The 21,312-nt window shown below is 47.2% G+C and overlaps 1 protein-coding gene across 1 annotated transcript; it reads right to left on the bottom strand.

The window, feature by feature from the left end:
• Positions 1-17,212: 17,212 nt before the first annotated feature.
• Positions 17,213-18,423, bottom strand: LOC149356062 (uncharacterized). Its single transcript, XM_089577734.1, has one exon. It carries the CDS (start codon positions 18,119-18,121, stop codon positions 17,216-17,218), a length of 906 nt encoding a protein of 301 aa, XP_089433860.1. The 5' UTR covers positions 18,122-18,423; the 3' UTR covers positions 17,213-17,215.
• Positions 18,424-21,312: the final 2,889 nt, after the last annotated feature.

Here is a 21,312-nt window from a genome sequence, read left to right as displayed (position 1 = left end):
ACTATGTGAACTGCGCGCCAACAGTGGACAGCATGAACCTGGAGCCCCTCTGCAAAAGCGGAGCAATTTTTTACAGAACGTCGAAGAAAATCCCTGCCAATGAAGAACTGCTAGTGTGGTGCTACAGCACGTGAGCTAGTTCCATGACGCTTGCTCGACACCAGAGTGGGAAGAAAGGATTCCCTCCGTGCCGACTTCTGCTCCTCGCTGGCCTGTGCCCCCGAGCTGCTTTGTCTCTTCCCTCCTCTCCATGTCCTCCCCCCTCCTTCTCTAACAAGACACTCCCTCCCTTTCTATTCTGAGCAGAATAAACATGTGTTCCGCTACCTCATCATCCTTTGCCCCGATTTTCGGGCTGCGCTGAATGTATTTGAAACCGTAACTTGCGAAAACGACCAATATTTAGTCTTGTCAAACTTCTCCGGTTAGCTCACTGGCGAATCGCATTTCCTTCCTAATTCTACTGCTTTCTTTGATTTCAACTAGGATGTTATTTACATTTATATTGTAGACTTCTTCTGCCGCGTAATGGTGGGTACGCAAGCTCCGTAGTCATGTTAAAAAGGACACGTCCTACTGGCACGGTTGTCATGCATGCTACGAAAAAATCCTGTTCTCTACGGGATTACGGCATGTGCACTGCAACCCCTATGGGCAGAGCACGCGGCGTTTCAAAGAATGACGAAACACATTACAGTGTTTTAGCATATTATTACCCTATACTGTCACCGTATACCGCTTCTGGTAGCCGGCTAGTGCAATTCTCAAGAGAGTTTTGCGTGGCCGTGTGCAATAGCACCTGGGGAGCAACTGAATACATGCTGTTTAAGGGTGGTTGGAGCGGTATACATAGGTGGCACCACGGTAACACTGCGCCGAAACTCTGTGTACCTTGGCGTGAAAAGTCGCACGTATTGTGTTTCATAGAGGTACGTATAAAATTAAAGACCAACAACAGCGAATTCGCGCTTAGTTTTTAAACTGTCGTAATCGGACTACGGCCCGAGATAGCGAACTTAAAAACCTCGTATTTTAGAATTTGTTATGTTCTCTTTCTTAGTCTGCAGATTTATCAAGTAGCGTCAGTGAAATTTTATTTTAGAAAATAGTGAAGTAATTTATGTTTGTGTGGCACAGAAGATTATGCCGTTGTTTCTACGGGCACACATCGTAGTTTTTATCAAAGTACAGTACGGTCCATTGTTAAAGGGAACATGCGATCGTGTGCCCTCCGCGCTTCACGAAGCCCTGCTGCCTAGATGCGGCGGGAATATGCGGCATGAAGCGCATGCGTAGAAAGACCAACCACCATGCTTACTGCGCATGCGTCTTGTGCCGACCATTCGCCCAAGTTCTCGGTGCCAGTGCGCCGCGAAGCGCTGAGGACACGAGATCGCATGTTCCCTTTAATAGTGGACCGTACTGTACACCATGTACATTTTATGAAGTAGCCCCGTGGAACACGTTAGTGATTTGTTAAATCTAACCCCAAGCAGCACAAATTGATTGGTCCAACAGTGGCAAAAGAGTGGCGGAAATTGGCACGAATATTGGTCCTACACTGGCATTTGAGCAATCCGAGACTTTTTCCAACAATGGCCCTTCATTCATGCCAAGATTGTGCCTATACTCAGCCAGTCTAGCTACCAGCATTGACCCAACATTCAGCCAGTCTATCCACAAATGGCCAACGTTCGTGCCAAGACTATGCCCATGTTCAGCCAATCTATTAATTATGGCCCGACATTCGTGCCAATACTATGCCCATATTCAGCCAATCTCACGCTAATAGTATGCCCACATTCAGTCGATCTGTCAATAATGGCCCGAAATTCGCGCCAATAGTATGCCCACATTCCGCCAGTATCAATAATAGCCCAATGTTCGCTCCGACTTGTGCCCACTTTTCCACCCTTGATCTAACTTTTATATGTGGCATATCAATTCCAAGGCCAGTGGCAAATTGTATGCGATCCGGGGTCCCACCTAGTTTTGTACCACATCTCTTGCTGGCCAGCAACAATGCAGACATATACCGCTTGTTTTCCACCAGCCGGAGCTTGTATGTGTAACATTTTACATATAAGCAGTCAGCAGACATACAAAAAAGAAAGAACGGATTCAAAGAACGAAATTTATTGCATGTACGGTGCCAGTACATCGTGAAATGCACTGTGCCGGAGCCGCTGAATCGATGAGTCATATCGGCACTAATCGTTGCACTCCTCTTGTAAGAGAACTTTTGCAGTGCCTTGAAACAAATTCCTCGCCAAGCTCTTGCACGATGACCTGGCTGTACATCGCAGCTGCAGAGGTGAATGATGTGATCATGAGAGTAAGTACAACCATCGCAGAAAAAGACAAGAAATAAAATAACACATTGATCTTAGTGGCGCGCAGTGTGCGAGAAGGTACTCGCAACATATGTTGAAAGTATAATTTCTAAATGACTCTTAATATAAATCCCCACACTAACAGCAAAATGTTGAATTGAATTTAACAATTTTTTCCCACCGTATTGCTAATTTCTAATCCCAATTTGCCGTGTCACACCCTCAAATATATATTAAAAGTCACAAAAAGAGATAAATATAGTGTTTAATACAAATCAATGTATTTTTATATTTCCTATCAAAATTATATGTCTATTGCGAGCTGGTTGTTTGCCTTTTTGTTCCAGCAAAGTATGGCACAAATTTTTTTTTCGCTATGAAATATAATATTCCATGCAAAGACGGCTTGCACAGTTTTGCGAAATGCGCTGAACGCAGGAGACCGAATACACTTTTTTTTAAGTAAGCAGATTATCGATGCCGCTTGGCATGCATGTAACGGGGCAGACGGAAATCTTACTTGAAAACCACACGAAATCTCTCTTCCGATAGTCCATGGGTGATTAATTTCGAGACAACATGTATAAAGTTCGTTGGTTTGTGGGGTTTAACGTCCCAAATCGGCTCAGGCTATGAGGGACGCCGTAGTGAAAGGCTGCAGAAATTTCGCTGCCGGTCGCTGCGCGCAGCGATGTTTTGCATTAACAAGCCTTCATTTCTTGTGCAAAGTAAATTGAAGGATATATAGAGCTCTGATCATCAGTGCTGGCGGGAAACTTTAACAACCTGCCGACCGAGCAGCGCTATATGAAAACATCTAATTCCACACATGGGACGCGTTTCTAGAACACGGCAAGCACACGAAATACCATTTAGCGTAAAAGGCCATAATGACTACCCATCTCCTAAGCTGGTGTCATTCACTCTTGTTCATTACTGACAATGTCTGCCATGCATGACTCCTTGCTTAGGCTATTTCTGGCTGTTACTGAAAGCAGGTGCCATTCATTTCATTGAACCATTTGAATTTAATGTAATTTGGAAAAGACAACTGTTTCACTAAGCATGCATGTTGCATATCTGTAATAAATAGCCAGAACAGAATAAGCATATATGAATGTTTTAATTTGGAATGACAAGTTTCAAACACATGCCTGCAGTCCTTCAGTGCATCAGATAGCTTGCACTTACTCCATCTTACAGCTTGCAGTTGGGTGTTATGAACGTGATGTGATGGCTTCCAGGCCCAAGTGACCTTGCGAGCGCATGAGAATGATACATTCACTGGTAGAGTGGAAACCATCGCCTTGCATGCTGCAATAAGCCGCGATATAAAATACAGTTGCGTTGAACGTGGCGATGGGCGTGCCACACGACACGTATTATACAAACATGCTGCTAATAAAATTGTGCTTAAAATTTCTACGTATGCCTCAAGTTTACTGCTTATACACTTCCACATCGCTGCAGAGACACGCCTGGCTTCCTTAATTCACTCAGCCACCAACAGTATGCGCCGTCGTGGAAACATTTGCAGTATCTACAAAGCATTAAATGTCGCTGAGGGCAGTTGGGGTGACTCTACACTCACCTCTAATGTTGAGCGCATATATATACAGTGCTACGCCAAGGCAGCGGGAGTACACACCAGATATATGCGATTCCACGGAATAGGATCATCTCAGACAGCGGACCACACATACTGTGCCAAAGGCTGAGGTGTACCATAGGAGGAATAGAGTGCGTTTTTTTTTGGTCTTCGCATCCCAACACTCTTCAAGATGATGCACGTAATTTTTGTTCTCTTGCAGCTTCCTCGGATACATCATTAATGCACTCTCAGCTGCCCGTGTGGCCTGTTTGCTAACCTGTGATTCAGTATTTTGATAGAAAGCACATTTTGTATCTGCAACCTGTCTTGGAGGGTGGCACAGTTTTTGTAACATCACCTAGGTAATCCAGGCATAGATGTTTGAGTTATATTGATAATGGATATTGATGGTCGTTTGAAACAATACTGAAACTGATACCTCATTACTATATTTGTCCATCCAACCACTGTTAAGAAACAAATGCTTCATTTCTATTGTACCATTGTGATCTTGAGGTTTTGTTAGACGTAAGCAAATGTACCTTCTCTCCTTGCCTAATTGCATGAGACATGTCGCATTTGAATATGAAAAATATAGTGTGATGTATCACCAGTGTGCCATAAGGGAGCTCTGAAAGGGGCTCTGATAAAGTTGCAGTATGCCTAGGCTGTTAAAGCATGCCACTTCGTGAATATTGTCCAGCAAGAATTTTTCTCGACGCACTTTGCAGAAGCCGAGTTATCTACAGTCCAAATTTTAATTTCAGTGTCTTCGTGCCTTTCCTTGTTCTCTCATCACTATATGCGTGCTGGAAGGTCGATGCTCCTCCTCCGGCCTCACCTCCGGGGCCAGAGCTTCCAGACCTGCTGAACCTACGCCGCTTATGGGCTGCACTCATGGTGGCTGCCTGATGTCCGAAAGAATCTAACCAATAGCCACCTCTCAACATGTATACACAGGTGCGAGTGACGTAGGAGGCTGCGAGTATGAAAAAGTAGCTGGGAGGGCCTCGCCAACTTTCGAGCGTGTTTATGGGTTCTCGACTGTGTGCAGAAGTCTATTATTTGGCTCTAGTGTTCATGACAACAAAGTGCAGCAATTGAGAGAGTTGATGTGCTCCCCTCAGAAGGTATTTCAGAGCGCCTTTAAGATTTCAAGAGCACACTTCTGACGGGATTCAGAAGGCATCCAAGTATAGGTAGCATACGAGTCGCCTTGTGCAGCACCACAAAATTTATCGTGTATGGTCTTTTACAGCACGTACTTGACCCATTGCACAGCATTCTGTATTACAGGTGCACTATGGCTCACTGTGCAGAATAGCAACCTGTAAACTCGGCACGAAATGGTGAACTTTAAGACTGCATGCTTATCTGAGATGCGTACAAAATCACTAAAATACATTTTGCACATGCATTCCTAGTGAGTTCCTCAGTGAGGTAGTGGGATAATGGTGCACAGTTGCAACATATATTCAGATCAAAGTGTACCTTGCCACAAACTGTGGCATTTTGTTCCAGTTTACGCGAACCACCAACCTGCGTGGTTCAAAATTCACAACTACACCTATACCAACAATTCACAACTAATCAGAAGAGAGGCTTCTTAATTCTTAGGCACCTTAATACTTAAGAGGCGTGTAGCCCACCATAATTAATATCCATATAAGTTTTGAGAATTTTGAAAACGCGGTTACTCTCGGCACTGTGGCCCAACAAATTTTGGCCATTTCAACCAATTGCATACAATGGAGAGGTTGCTTTGCCTGCAAGCTTCTCGAAAGCACGCATATTTTGGCATAATGTAGACAGAACTTGTTAATTAAGGAGCCTAACATTAATAGTTAAAAGATAACTATATTAGTTAACCAGCCTGCTAGTTAGCACCTCTTACCTGCATTCTGATGTCCTACACCGCTGACGATGGTATGCGAAAATAGCACTCTTCTAACTCAAAAAGCCTATTTTAAAAATTGTGTAAAGTCTTCAGTGAAACACCCTATATATTCATACCTAACTGACACGGCCAGGCTTGCTTGCATATGTGATTATCCAGATCAGAACAGCTGTTGCTGCTGGAGTGAAGCATAGCGAAGTGTGAAGGGTAACAAAACAACCTAGTCAGCAGCATTTTTAATTTTTAACCCCTTTTTTCACTCTGCAATACATCATTTTAAGTGTCAGCAATAACCAAAGGCTGCATGTGAAAAATGTGATATGTTTAACAACCACTGACATTCACGAACAGTGCTGTTATAAGGCACCTCTTCCTACAGTCTAATTTACTGCTCAGTAATATATCATACTGCATCATGAAATTGTGCCATAGAGACCTTGGTGCTGTGGTGCTATCTTGTAAAGGGGCCTAAATTTGGAGTATATGGCGTTTCTTCCGTGCACTAGTCTTTTCGCACTTCAGTATCCATTATGCAGCACCTAAATTTATTGACTGAATAGCCACGAACCTTTGATTTAATTTGTGTTGAATTTACTGCCTCATCAATGGCCAAGGGCAAATACTCTTACATATCTACTTAGTTTAAGTGTGATATCACAGCAATAATGAAAATAGCAGACAATGTTACATACACAGAACAGTAACTGATTTCTCTGCAACCACTGCAGGAGGATGAAAGAAGATTTGATTGAAATGCATTCACTCATTTGAGCTCCGAGAATTGAATCTTGCCTGGTCAGCTATATTGTAGCAGGACAATGTATCGATGAACCGGCTGACTGAACTAAATTTTCTTGGTTACCTTTAGTCTTACTATAAAATATTGTATTTATTCACATCATAAACGAACCCATTACTGTGTTCGTCAAAATATACATTTCTGCTAATAGACCATGCAAGATCATAGTGCTTAAATGTTCATTAACTTCTGAAGAACAAGTGCATGAATTATGTGCCTAAATATAGTAAGCACAAATAAAACATCAACTATTGCCATGCACTAACAATCATCATCATCAGCCTGACTATACCCGCTGCAGGGAAAAAGCCTCTCCCGTGTCTCTCCAATTAACCCTGTCTTTTGCCACTTGAGGCCACTGTATCCCCGCAAACTCCCCCCCTATTACGTTTGTCTGTTATATACTTTTCTCTTGAGAGATATTCTTAAATTGCCATTCATGATCTGAGAGAGCCTGTCATATATGCTCCATCCCATTCTTATTTTCCTAGTTATTTCCCTCTCATGATCCAGGTCATTGGCCCCTACCTGCCTTAATTACCATTTTCAGCATCTCACTGCCAATTGTGAACTGTTGTTCCCTTGTGAGACATTTGAATATGACTGGTTTTCTGTATGTTCATTTTTAGCCCCACCACTCTGCTCTGCTTGTCTAACTCTGATCATGATTTGCAACTCGTGTCCTGAGTTGCTTAGCAAGGCAATGTCATCAGCAAATCGTGGATTACTCCTATCCCCAACTCTCTCCATTTCAGGCCCCAAAATACCTCCTGTAAAAGGCGACAGAAGCCAACAGCCACAGAAACCAAGGGGCACAGGGGATTTTTTTTTAAGTTATTTATTTTGTGGTGTTGATCAATTTAGAATATTACTGAATATGTTATAGTTTAAAGATAACTGATTAGAAAAGCAGAAGAAAAAACAACCACCTGCCGCCGGTGGGATCCGAACCCACGACCTCCGAATTACGCGTCCGGTGCTCTACCTCTGAGCTACGGCGACGGCTGTCAATTCTTCTGCTTTCGGGGGTATTTATGTTTACAAGTAACCTAACCTTGAGAGTCTTCATCAGAGCCACCCACGTTCATAAGCGGCGGACGTAGACCGTCCTGAGTTTCCGCAGGTGTGACGTAGAACGTCATCGAACGGAGAGGGTGGAAGCTGCGTGAGAACCCTCTTATGCTTCCTAAGGCGTCAAGGCTGCCAGAATCGAGGCCCTCGCTAAGCAATTAAGCAAACAAGGGAAGGGGATGAGGGGCTCGTTATAAATATGACAGAAGCCAACAGCCACAGAAACCAAGGGGCACAGGGGATTTTTTTTAAGTTATTTATTTTGTGGTGTTGATCAATTTAGAATATTACTGAATATGTTATCGTTTAAAGATAACTGATTAGAAAAGCAGAAGAAAAAACAACCACCTGCCGCCGGTGGGATCCGAACCCACGACCTCCGACTACGCGTCCGGTGCTCTACCTCTGATCTACGGCGACGGCTGTCAATTCTTCTGCTTTCGGGGAAATTTATGTTTACAAGTAACCTAACCTTGAGAGTGTTCATCAGAGCCACCCGCGTTCATAAGCGGCGGACGTAGACCGTCCTCAGTTACCGCAGGTGTGACGTAGAACGTCATCGAACGGAGAGGGTGGAAGCTGCGTGAGAACTGTTGGGTTTGGGATGCCCCCCCCCCCTCTGCCTGTGTGGATTAAGGCAGCTCGCGCTCCCCTCCTGTCTAAGTGGATTAAGGCAGCGACCTTCCAGGACCGTGGGACCACGGAGGCAGCGGCGAAAGTCAAAGACCGCCGAAGGCCGAAGATGCGGCGACGATGGCGGCGTTCCATGGCCGAGTCGACCCTCGGGTCAACGAACAGAGTGGTGGTGTGCTGAGTGAAAGACAGCAGTGTTTAATTACTGAGCCTCTACCCTCTCCCATCAGCCGAGCTGCGAAGGAGCGGGACAGGCAGCACCGCCCAGCCGTGGGTGGTACCCCCTGAGTCCACGTCTGCCCATGCGATTGGATGTCATTCTTCGAACTATATTCCCCAGACAGGGATCTGGGGAATCCGTGCGTTATTTAACGGGCGTTGTTTTGAGGACTCCAGAGCACTCCTGTTGACTCCTGAAGACGTTCTCTTTCACTGAGAATCCTTCTCAGTTACCCTTTTTGTAAATAATGCAAATATTCTTGCATAAAGTTCTTCCTTCCCTTGTTTAATCTCCTCGTAACCCCGTCTCCCGCCTTCCTCGTCCCTTCTCCGGCCCGACCACGCTCACCCGATCCTAATAACTGGTTGCCAGCGGTGAGATAGAACCTGCACCCAACAACTAGATCGCTCGATGAGATGTCCAAGTCAAGTCACCGGCTCCAGCGGACCCCGGCAGCTACGTGATTGACGGCATCAGCTACTCTTCTGAAGACCGAGAGATGGACGCATCAGGTCGCCGGCTCCAACGGACCCCGGCAGCTACGGGACTGACGGCGTCAGCCATATCTCGGCAGGGTGAGTGCCCGATGTTTGCCATTCGTTTCGCCAGACCGCACTAGCACAGGGAGATGTTAGTAGTGGGATTTTGGATTTCTGGGAAATGAAGATTTTGGCAATTTTGTGTTTTGTTCGCTTCAAGCTGAGGCTTGTGTTTTAGTGGGGATTAGCGGCACGAGGTGCGTTCCGCGATGGAGAAGTTCAAGGTAGAGGACCTCCTTGAAATTTTGGAAGAACTGGGGATATCAGTAGACCCCGCTAAAACGAGAGAGGGGATTTTGGATGTTATGCGGGCGGAGGAGGTGACAGTCGAGGAGGCAGACGAGACGTGGGTGACGATTGTAGAGCGAAAAGCGGAGCAAGAAACGCGGAGGCTTCTCCTAGAGAAAGAGAAGCGAGAGGCGCAGGAAAAGCGAAAACTCCGCGAGGGGAAAGAGAAGAGGGAACTGCTTCAGCAGCAGGAAAGACGAAGGCTCCGAGAGGAGCAAGAAAGAGAGTGGCAGGAGCAGCGTCGTAAGAGACGCGCTGAGCTCGAAGAACTGCGTAAGCGAGAGCAGCAGGAGCTAGTGCGTAAGACTCAGTTTCTCAGATGGCGAAGGGCCCGAGATCGTCTGAGGAGTTACTGTAGAGGCGAGAGCTTTAGATCTTTCCTCGAAAACTTTGAACGGATCTGTAGGGAGGAAGAGCTGGACCAGGGCGAATGGTCGATGATGTTGGTGGCCATCCTCCCTGTTGACGTTGGCGGCGTATTAGCGCGCCTGTCCGACGAGGAAGTAGACCACTACGAGATAGCAAAGAGTGCCATCTTTCGCTTCTTCGGCATTCGTGCACAGGCCCACTCAGACCGTAGTGATGGCAGCGGGCAGCGCTCCCATCAGAGTGCCAGCTACCAGCCAGAAAACCCCGCTTGGTCAGCTAGGGACACAACAGTCGCTGAGGAGAGCAATGACAGGGCAGGTTCTAGCCCGGAAAGAACTGCCAGTTCGGCAGCGGGAGAATCTGTCGATTCAAAGGCACAGGCTCCGTGCCAGAAAGTCTGCACTGAGGTTTTGAGTCAGCGCAATGACGAAACTAGAGAAGGTGCTCTGCTGGTGCAGCCAGTGAACAGTGGCAGTCAGGAGGTTGAGGCGATGATCTGCGGCACCGAGCGTGGCGGTGCGTCACCTGACAGCAACTTTGAAGCGCCAGGCAAGAGCGCAGCATTAGCTTTAAACAGCGATGCCACACGGATGGTTGCTGCGACCCAGAAAGGTGAAGGCGCGGCGCCCAAATACGGACCGCAGGAGTGCGAACCCTTGTGTTCAGCAGAGGTCATGGGAGCGAGCGATTGTGCTAGTGAGCCGTCGCCCGTCACTCTGAGCAAAGCGCCAGCGGCTTTGCTACGCGAAAAAAATGGCAAAAACGATGAGCCTTTGAAAACTGATGGGTCGAAGGCAAGGGCCGGCAGCTTAGCACCTGTTGGCCGCGCGCGAGCTTTTGACAGGCAGCGAAGGTTAACAGGCGAGGTTTCCGGAAGACGGCCACGCGTGAATACAGCTGATCGGAACACATCTGCGAGAAAGCAAAAAGCGCGGGTCAAGCTTCTGCATTTGAGGACTCCGCGTAATTCCTCGAAATTGCCACCGCGGCGCTCAAAAGTTCGCAAGCGTTGCAGAAAAACCCATGCGACTGATCATGCGCTCTCTAGATGTAAACCACCTGACCTGCTTCATCGAGAGACAGCAGAAGGGATTACAAGGCATGTGACGCGAACGGCGAGCTAGGGAGAGGGGTGCACGGTCGTCGCACAAAAGAGCGCCACAGAGGACCCGCGAGTCGGAGGGGGACGCAGCATGCAGGGAACCAAGAGAGGGGGAAGCGCCGCTCTAGCACAGGCGGAACTAATCAGCCCCGCAAGTTTTTGGAAACCTTAACTGGTAGCCCGGCCGTCCGACCGCGACCGCGCAGGGCGCGTCTGAAGAACAGGAAGCAGTGGATTCCTTGAATCACACGACGGTTTCCAGGTGCATTCTAGCACTAGACACTTTTTGTATTTACTGTGTGCTTTTCGTTTTATCCATCTACTCCACTGTACAAAGAAAGGTCGAGGCAAACCAAGTTTTAAGTTTTATGCCTGAGTGGATTTTGAACTTTTCGTTAACTTTCGCCGCATTGATGTAACCTTGAATACTCTTGTTTTACCTAACCTATGAATGCGCAGTTCACTGTAGCGCGAACGATTTCCTTTGTGAGCTGTAATCTCACCCGCGCTATTATCTATGTTTTGTTCTTTGACGGCATCACTTCGTTGAGATTTGATGCGAATGGCCGTGCAGCAGGCACTTCTATATAGGTTTAGCTGCGCTGCGAATTGTGAGAGTGCCCACTGAGGCACGAAGGTACAGCGAAGTAACTCATGGGCGAATGTGGCGCAGTCCCTCGCGTGGGTGCTGCGAGATTACTTCGAGCTGTAATTTTGTTGGGTCGGTTTCGTGGTCTGGCACGTAAAGTTTACCCACAGTATTTGTTGTGTGCTAGTGTCCGCTGACACAGAAGCACGAACGAGGCCATTCTTGGCCATTGTAGCTTAGGCAGATTGCATGAGCTCCCAGAGAGGCTACCTTTTATGCCGAATTTAGCTTTGCAGTAGCGTTACCTGCAGTATTTGTTACACGCTAGTGTCCGCTGACGCAGAGGCGCGAGCGAAGCCTCTCTGGACATTGTAGCGTACATAGCTCGTGTGAGCTCTTAGAGCTACTGCCGTGTGAAGTTGCGCAGAATGTTTCTTCTGCGACGTTTGTTGTGCAAGTTTCGCACATTTACGACGTGTCTGCTGCGATGCAGAACGCAACGAAGACGACATGGGAGCTGTAGCAGCTGCGAATAGGAATTAGCTTGGGGCAAAATTGAAAGCCACTGTCTGACTTCTCGGCTGATTCCTCCCTGCCCGGGTGACATCGAGAATCGTCTCAATTTGTCCGACCGATTCTAGACCAATTCTAAATTTCCCTCCGTTTTTTTGAAGTGTCATGCATTATGACAACACTTTGAAGAGGTCCCAACACCTGAACCGTGCATCGGCTTACGCACTTCGTGTTCGTTCAGGAAAATTTTGTTTCTTTAAGATTTTAGAGGGACGTTTGAGTAATCAGTTTTCTTTGGTTTTGGTCTGGCGGGGCGAGTGGGCTACAGACGGCACTTGCTTTTGTTGTGTGCGGCTTGGCGTTTGTGGTTCTGTTTGGGTCGCCTTCCAGAAAAATTCCGAGAGCGGGACATCACAGCCGATGAAGAGAGGCCTGGAGAAGAGTGGAACGAGAGCCCCCTCTTGTACGTCCTGTCAGCCGAGCTGCGTAGGAGCGGCTCATCTTCCGGACGCATTGTCTGGTGGCGGGGGTGCTGTTGGGTTTGGGATGCCCCCCCCCCCCCCCCCCCCCTCTGCCTGTGTGGATTAAGGCAGCTCGCGCTCCCCTCCTGCCTAAGTGGATTAAGGCAGCGACCTTCCAGGACCGTGGGACCACGGAGGCAGCGGCGAAAGTCAAAGACCGCCGAAGGCCGAAGATGCGGCGACGATGGCGGCGACGATGGCGGCGTTCCATGGCCGAGTCGACCCTCGGGTCAACGAACAGAGTGGTGGTGTGCTGAGTGAAAGACAGCAGTGTTTAATTACTGAGCCTCTACCCTCTCCCATCACCCGAGCTGCGAAGGAGCGGGACAACCAGCCCCGCCCAGCCGTGGGTGGTACCCCCGGAGTCCACGTCTGCCCATGCGATTGGATGTCATTCTTCGAACTATATTCCCCAGACAGGGATCTGGGGAATCCGTGCGTTATTTAACGGGCGTTGTTTTGAGGACTCCAGAGCACTCCTGTTGACTCCTGAAGACGTTCTCTTTCACTGAGAATCCCTCTCAGTTACCGTTTTTGTAAATAATGTAAATATTCTTGCATAAAGTTCTTCCTTCCCTTGTTTAATCTCCTCGTAACCCCGTCTCCCGCCTTCCTCGTCCCTTCTCCGGCCCGACCACGCTCACCCGATCCTAATAGAACCCTCTTATGCTTCCTAAGGCGTCAAGGCTGCCAGAATCGAGGCCCTCGCTAAGCAATTAAGCAAACAAGGGAAGGGGATGAGGGGCTCGTTATAAATATGACAGAAGCCAACAGCCACAGAAACCAAGGGGCACAGGGGATTTTTTGTAAGTTATTTATTTTGTGGTGCTGATCAATTTAGAATATTACTGAATATGTTATCGTTTAAAGATAACTGATTAGAAAAGCAGAAGAAAAAACAAACACCTGCCGCCGGTGGGATCCGAACCCACGACCTCCGAATTACGCGTCCGGTGCTCTACCTCTGAGCTACGGCGACGGCTGTCAATTCTTCTGCTTTCGGGGGTATTTATGTTTACAAGTAACCTAACCTTGAGAGTGTTCATCAGAGCCACCCACGTTCATAAGCGGCGGACGTAGAACGTAAAAGGCGGTGAATAGCTTTGGTGAGATTGTGTCTCCTTGCCCGAGACCTTTTCTTATTGCAATTTTATTGCTGACTTTATGAAGGATTATGGTGGCTGTGCAATTGTTATAAATATCTTCCAACATTTTCACATACCACTCTTCTACACCCTGATTCCGCAATGCCTGCATGACAACAGAGCTTTCCACTGAGTCGAATGCTTTCTCGTAATCAATGAAGGCTATTATAGGGTTTGGTTATATTCTGCGCTCGTAATCAATGAAGACTATATATAGGGTTTGGTTAAATTCTGTGCATTTCTCTATCACCTGATTGATAGCATGAATATGGTCTATTGTTGAGTATCCTTTACGAAAGCCTGCCTGATCATTTGGTTGACTGAAGTCTAAGGTTGTCCCGACTCTATTAGTGATTACCATAGTAAATACCTTGTAGGCAACGGACAGTAAGCTGATCGGTCTGTAATTCTTCAAGTCCTTGACATCTCCTTTCTTAGGAATTAAGATAATGTTAGCGTTCTTCCAAGCTTCCGGTACGCTCGAGGTCACAAGGCATTGCGTATACGGGGTGGCTAGTTTTTCTAGCACGATCTCTCCTCCGTCCTTCAACAAATCTGCTGTTACCTGATCCTCAACAGCTGCTTAAATTTCCCCCTTTGCATTGCTCCTAAGGCTTTCTTTACTTCCTCCTTCATTACTGGCGGGATGTCCCATTGCTGTGCTCAACTGCCTCTCTCAGTAATGTTCTGATTACATTCTCTACTGTATAGATTTGTGTAAAACTGTTCAGCTACTTTAACTGTCTTATCCATATTGCTAATGACATTGCCCTCTTAGTCTTTTAGCGCATACATCTGGTTTTTACCTATACCTAGTTTTGTCTTCTCTGCTTTTAGGCTACCTCCATTCTTTAGAGCATGCTCGATTTTCTCCATGTTGAACTTCCTTATGTCGACTACCTTGCTTATTTATTAACTTCGATAGCTCTGCTAGTTGTCTGTGGAGTTAGATGTCCTCATACTTTGCCGTTTCTTAATCAGACCTTTAGTCTCCCGAGGTAGCTTTCTGGTATCCTGTCGAAGCATCCTACCACCTACTTCTGCGGCGCACTCCGTGACGATAGCTGTGAGACTATCGTTCATTGTTTCAATATTACGGTTGTCTTCTTCATTTAAAGCTGAAAGTCTGTTCTGCAGTGATATTCTGAATTCCTCTACCTTCCCTCTTAATGCTAACTCGTTAATAGCCTTTTGATTCACTAGTTTCCTCAGTTCTCTCTTCCAATCAAAGCTAATATGAGACCTCACCATTCTGTGGTCGCTACAACGGACCTTTCCAAGAACCTCCACATCCTCTACGATGCCAGAGTGAGCGCATAGTATGAAGTCTATTTCATTTTTAGTCTCACCATCGGGGCTTTTCCAAGTCCGCTTCCTGTTCTCGTGCGGAAGAAGGTATTCATGATCCGTAAAATGTTTCTATCTGCGAACTCTACTAATAGCTCTCCCCTGCTATTCCTAGAACCTATGCCATAGTCACCTACCGCCTGGTCTCCAGCCTGCTGTTCAAGACTGAAGCAATATACATCACTACGCCAGCTCCAAGACACATTTTGTCATATGCTTTGTCAGGGGGCATGCAAAATACGTGACTACGGGGCATAGTAAGGGGCATGGTGACTACGGGGCATAACAACAGCTGAGTTATCAAGAAGTTTTCAAGTTATCACTCTTTCAGTAGGGGTCTTAAGTCATGAGGCTCTGGCCATGTGCAACGCTAGACTGACCAACCATTGCTGGCCAGTCACCATGTAGTCAGACAGCTGCTACAGAAAATTCAGTTTACGAGCTAGAATCGAAGCACTCGCTAGCCCTTACAGGCATATCAAGCGAGTTCCTCTATTCATTCAAAATCATGTTATATAGCATAGTGTAATGTAATATAGCACTATGTAAGCATAGTGTTCACAAAGTACCAGCACTTTCATATTTCTCGACTGAAAGCTGTCGTTGTACGTTGCAGTGAAACAGTTTTAATCGGGTAAATAGTCTGTTTTATGTCATAAGCAGGGACTTCAATAAACCGCACTATTTACAGGCCTCAATTTCTCTCAACAGCATTCAATGATTATGGCAAGGAGGCAACCAGCCCTGAAGGTATGATTTTCTTTCAGAAGCATTAAATGATTATGATTATCAGGCAATTTGTCCTGAAGCTGTGAAGTATGAGAGGTATGCAGTGAGTTCCGACTTTTATATCTTGCTTGATTAGGTGAATGATTTTAAAGATGTCATATTATAACGAGAGCCTGGAGCAAACACTTTTTCCAAAATTATACTCGCTGAAACAGTCCCTCCCCAAGCTTTGACGCACTTTGCCACCAGTGCATTAATGTCAGCATGTCACCATAGAAGAATGGGAGTGACCTTATACGAGACCAACAGCGCACAGAATTGTTGAAAGAGGTGCAGTGAGAAAAGCGTACACTTTGGATGTTGCCTCTTCTTAAGAAATAGCCATAGCCTAACGACATGAGGCCAGGGCTGCATGGCATACAAACAACTGCCCTTATTCTACATCAGCAGTGAACTGCACACTGCTGGCAGAAATATATTTTTGCATGTGGGGAGTGCAAAGAACAGTGATGGGTTCCTCACGTAAAAGGACATTAGAAAATTACATCCCGAGGCTTTACTTATAGCACACTAGTTCCATCTCATGTTCAAGCTCTACATTAGTCAGTTGTGACTTTTTGCAATAAAGTTCCTTTACACATTGCTTTCAAGCAGTTATACCCCATACTAGTCTGCTTTCTGTAGTACACTACTAAGTTGAGATGATTTTCGAGAGGAACACGTGGTTTTCAGAGGCGCAGCTGCAGCCCTGCCAGCAGCTTTTGGGTGGCCCCGAAAAGGGCCGTTATCTGCAGAGATGAAACCAGCGCCAGGCAAGGTTTCTTCAAAGGCTTCAGGGCTGGAGATGTCGATGTAGAAAGGTACATACACACACATTTTGGTGCATGCACCTCAGAAAGGATGACTCCAAAGCTGTGTCATATATCTTCAGTGGCTTATGCCAGCACAACCGCTAGCTGCCTTAATGGCAGTGGCATCCTGCTACTAAGCACAAAGCTACAAGTCACATGCAAGCTGTGCTGCATTTCGATAGATGCAAAATACAGAAGCAGTGTGGCTTTGGCATCCCTGTGCTGATCTCAATGACACAAGTTTGATCCTAACAGCAGCAGCCATAGTTCGATGGAGGTGAAATGCAAAAATGCTTGTGTGCCGTGCGATGTCAATGCACATAAACCAAACCCAGGTAGTCAAGATGAATGATGCATACTTTGAGCTGTTCCCTTCATACGGAACACATTACTTATGGCAAAGGCTTGCCGCGGTGGCTCAGTGGATACGGCGCTTGGCTGCTGACCCGAAAGACGTGGGTTCGATCCTGGCCGCGGCGGTTGAATTTCTTTGGAGGCAAAATTCTAGAGGCCCGTGTGCTGTGCGATGTCAGTGCACGTTAAAGAACCCCAGGTGGTGGAAATTTCCAGAGCCATTCACTACGGCATCCCTCATAGCCTGAGTTGCTTTCGGAAGTTAAACCCCAATAAACCAAACCGAACTTATGACAAAGGTTCTGCCAATACCAATTCTGGCTTTCAGTGCAGGTGAAGCAGTGGCAAAATGACATGCCCTCGCTTATATCTCAACTTTAGGCATTGGACCTTCTCTTTGATGTCTGACAGGGGCCAGGTCATTATCTCATCGCCAAGAGCACGGCAGCGCCAAATGTTCAGCCTTGATGAGGGGAGTGGGGTCTTGTAAAAATCCTTGGCATTGGGCAAAATGCCAGCCTTGACAGTATTTTCATACACATCAATGATGACAACAGGGCGATCTTCTACAAGGTAGCACTCCCCTACCTTCACACTCCTCTCCATTTGCTGCGTGCTATGGTGTGGCAGCAGTCTTTTCTCCGACATTCTTCTGCTTAGCTGCGCTAGAGGCTTGTTGGACGTCCGTAGCAGCTTCTTCATTTTCCCAAGATGGCTTTCAAATGTGAAAGCACTGAAGCTGTCCAGAGGCCCATGGTCCAGGCATTGCTGTGGCAGATGAATAAGCGAATGAACATTGTAGACAAGTTGCTTGGGTCCATACAGCTTGCCGAACTCCTGCACAAAATAAATGGGCAAGTCCCGAGCAAACTCGTTCAGTGCTGCATAATGTTCTGGCGACACGAGTATGCGTACAGTCACATGAAAAATCACAAAGTGCTCGTACTGCTCTTTTGTTAAAATAGAATTCAGCACAACTGGCCCCAGGTAAAGGAGAAATGAACGAAATTCCGTTGCCTTCCATCTGTCCAGTTCTTCAGTTCCCCTCGGCTTCCGCTGAAAGAAGCTGGGGAAGTCTGTGGCTGCTTCTCGTAACCTGTTATTGAGCTCAGCCCTTTGAACTCTGCCCAGTCTTGCTGCGTGTCCTTTGCAGACCCAGTTTCTAAGAAGGCGCCGCATCACGCCCAGGCAGACGAGGTGCATGTATTCCGTTGGGAAACATGCCACCATGTCGATATTTAGAGATGTAAATGGCGAAACGCCAGTGTGGTGCCGCTCGTCTGCCTGGGAACGAAATGATTCATTTGTGCGCTGCGGTGCATGCAGCTCAGGAAACGTGAGCCTGCCTTCAAGGTAGCACCCTTTCTGACTGCAGCGTTCACATGCGTGATAGCCACTATGGCCAGTAATGGCTTTCACGAAGCTCCTAGCAGGGGCATCGCAGATTACAGCAGCGAGAGTAACATTCGCATGACTTCCTTTGATGACCAGTCCATGACAGGTCAGGTGGTCAACTTCTTTGAGGAATGGGGCCAGGTAGTCTGCAAGGCACGGCGGCTTCCCTGCACCACACTATGCGCTGACCATGAAAGGTGCAGAAGCGGTAATGTTGGTAACACGGCACAAAATTGGCCACAGCGCAGTCTGGGTGCTTTTATGCAATGGCAGTCCATCAATGTTCACATGAAGCTGGACATTTTGTGGCACAGGTCCATGCCCAACTGCCTGTGCAATTCCGTCCGCAAGGCCAAAATGCACAAAAGACCCATCGTGCTCCAGGTTGGCTTTTCTTTCGGTTTTCATCAAGGTCCTTGCGTCTTTGGGAAGGCCTGCGATCCCTTGCCGGCGGCAAAAATTGAGGACGTCGTTAAGGCATTTGTGAGTCATATTATGCTTGCTTGCAATGAGGGCTAATTCTTGTGCTGGAGAATGCTCTGCTTCCACAGGCATTTGAAAGAAAGCTTCACTTTGCTGGCTGCCCGCTGGGTTGACTGGGTATGCAGCATCAGCAGGCATTACTTCACTGCTATCACTGTCATCTGACTCTGTCATTTGAGCCAGTCTCGCTAGACTCGCTGCACTGGCTGTTCTGCGCTCAACGATCACCCTCATCTGCGCCGCCTTCTAAACGTGATGTGGGCAAGCGTCCTCCTTGAGAGTCTAGTTCGTCGGCTAGTCCGCTGCCGCTGGCGCAAGCACCGTCGGCGCCGACCTGCATTTTGAGCCGCTTGCTTGCCCCTGATCCTGAGGGTGACGGGCCTGGAATGGCGCACAAGTCTTCCGAGGGGGCTTCGCAACCTCGTCGCATCGGAGGGAGTGCAGGGGAACGCTTGGCTGTGACTTCAGGGATGCCGAGTTCCTCCAAGATTTGTAGATACTGCTTCCTCACGGTGCGGTACTTTTGCCACTTCGATGGCATCGCGGAGCTGAAATAAAGCTGCGCAGTTCCAAGCAGTCCCAAATGTCGAACAAACGATGACCACGAACGAGGACCGACCGCGTGCAGGGACAAACGACAAAAGAGGAAATGAGGAGAGCGCCAGCAATAGCCAAAGCAGCGAGGCAGCCAGCAGTAGCCAAAGCCAGCAGCGTCAGCGACGTTAGCAGCGTAGAGGAAGGTGGAATTAATCAATAAATGATTAATAAATGAATTCATGATCAAAACTCTGTAGAGGTTTTTTGACCGTGGGTGGAGTGCTTAAAAAGGACCCCATTTGATTCTGCCACCTCCTTTAATTGCTCTTCAGGCCAGTTATCTCTTGCTCTCTCGGTCTGCTGGACAGCACTTTCTCCCAATGTCCAAGTGCTCGCTTGTTACGGCGAAAATATGTTTTAGCAGCTCATATACGCCGGTATATGGTGACGCTGGACATAATCCCGTTGCATGCGCCGTTGGTACGTCCTGTCGTTCCGCGCTTCCTGTGCACCGAATAGCCAAGTGTGAACGTGGGGACGAATGTTGCAATAACCATAAAAGGCTGCTGTCATGAATTAGGGCAACAGTCATGGCACTGGCAAAGGCGCGTCATCGTGCAGGCCTGCATGTTTTCGCGTCCTTTTGTATAGTGTACTTGCTATGTTAAAGAACCCCAGGTGGACGAAATTTCCGGGGCCCTTGACTACGGCGGCCCTCATAGCCTGAGTCGCTTTGGGATTTTAAACCCCCATAAACCATAAACCAAACCTTTTGTGTAGTAGTGGTAGGTTTATTTCTTCAGACGCCCGTGCATGCAACACAGAATGGACATTTATTCTGATATCTACTGCGGTGTATCTTGTGCAAGATTCTGCGAAACTCCGCTCGCTCCAAGGGCACGTCTGTTCTGTTCAGTGTTCAGTCCTTCTGGGCTTTATTTGCGCGCGCCACCAGCGTGGACCGCCACATGTGAACTTTTATGCCCTGCTCCCCCTCCCAATAGGTCACAGATCAAGGAGTCGTGATAGCAATAAAAAGATTTAATCAATTTTCTTATGGTAGGTGCCTCTTATTTACTTGTTAGCTTTTCTCGCTGTCCCTCCTGCGGGACTTTGGATGAAAGCGCTGTAAGTCCTCGGGCAGTGCCGTGCCCACCATTTTTATCGTGAGCTACTACATATGCCTTACGGGCTCGGGGATTGCTGCAAGATTCGAACAAAGACTTTCGATATTTGACTGCGTGTAGTTGCTGAGTCATTGCTGTTTCTTCAGCTTCCTTTGGAAGCCTCGTTCGAATTGACGCGCACGCTCTTACTCCTAGCTTATTGTCCACGATTACTGCTGTCATCGCGTCCCTGTTACCGCATTCCGCCGTACGTTATACATTTATTCGCATTTCATTTGGTGTGTCTCGTAACATTCAGTATACTGCGGGTGCATACTCCTCGGTACAGGAGAAATGCGGAAACTAAATATGCATCTGCTACCTTACTTCCAGTCACCTTTTTGTCTTATCATGACGATCTTTTTCAGAAGTGTACCCTCCAATGAGTTTTACTTGTGACCATAGACCTGAGCCCACAGTGTACCTGAACCACCGTGGCGCTAAAACTTCTCATAAAGAACTTGCAAAACAAAAAATTAAAAATTTTTCTGTTTGTGGCCTGTGGCCGCTTCGTTGGGAGGGAAAAAATTGTAAGGCTTTTTACCTACGCATCAGTTTCAATACGCCAAAAATTGAGGGTAGTGGCGCTAGTCAACGGTACGCTTCAATATGTTTTTTTTTTTCAAAAAAGATCTCCATGACGCGTGTTCTTCCTCGATCTCAACGTGCTGTCCGCGCTCCACACGTGCGAGTTCGATTGTTCCGCACGTGTTTTTCATGCGGAAGATCCCCATTTGAAATCATCGTGCGAGCCGTAAAGTCGATTCGCGTAATTATACCTGCTGTTCTGTTACGTCGCCTGCTTTGGTTAGGTTAATGCCGTGATTGTGTTCTGTCGAA

Source organism: Amblyomma mixtum, chromosome 3 (assembly GCF_055824585.1).
Source record: "Amblyomma mixtum isolate Tamu chromosome 3, ASM5582458v1, whole genome shotgun sequence".
NCBI lineage: Eukaryota > Metazoa > Arthropoda > Arachnida > Ixodida > Ixodidae > Amblyomma > Amblyomma mixtum.
Note: the sequence above shows the minus strand (reverse complement) of the source record. Positions and strands in the feature narration are given on the sequence as shown.

What these genes read in the sequence shown, in the direction of transcription:
- LOC149356062 (XM_089577734.1), bottom strand. Translation starts at nt 18,121, where the DNA reads ATGGTGGCATGTTTCCCAACGGAATACATGCACCTCGTCTGCCTGGGC.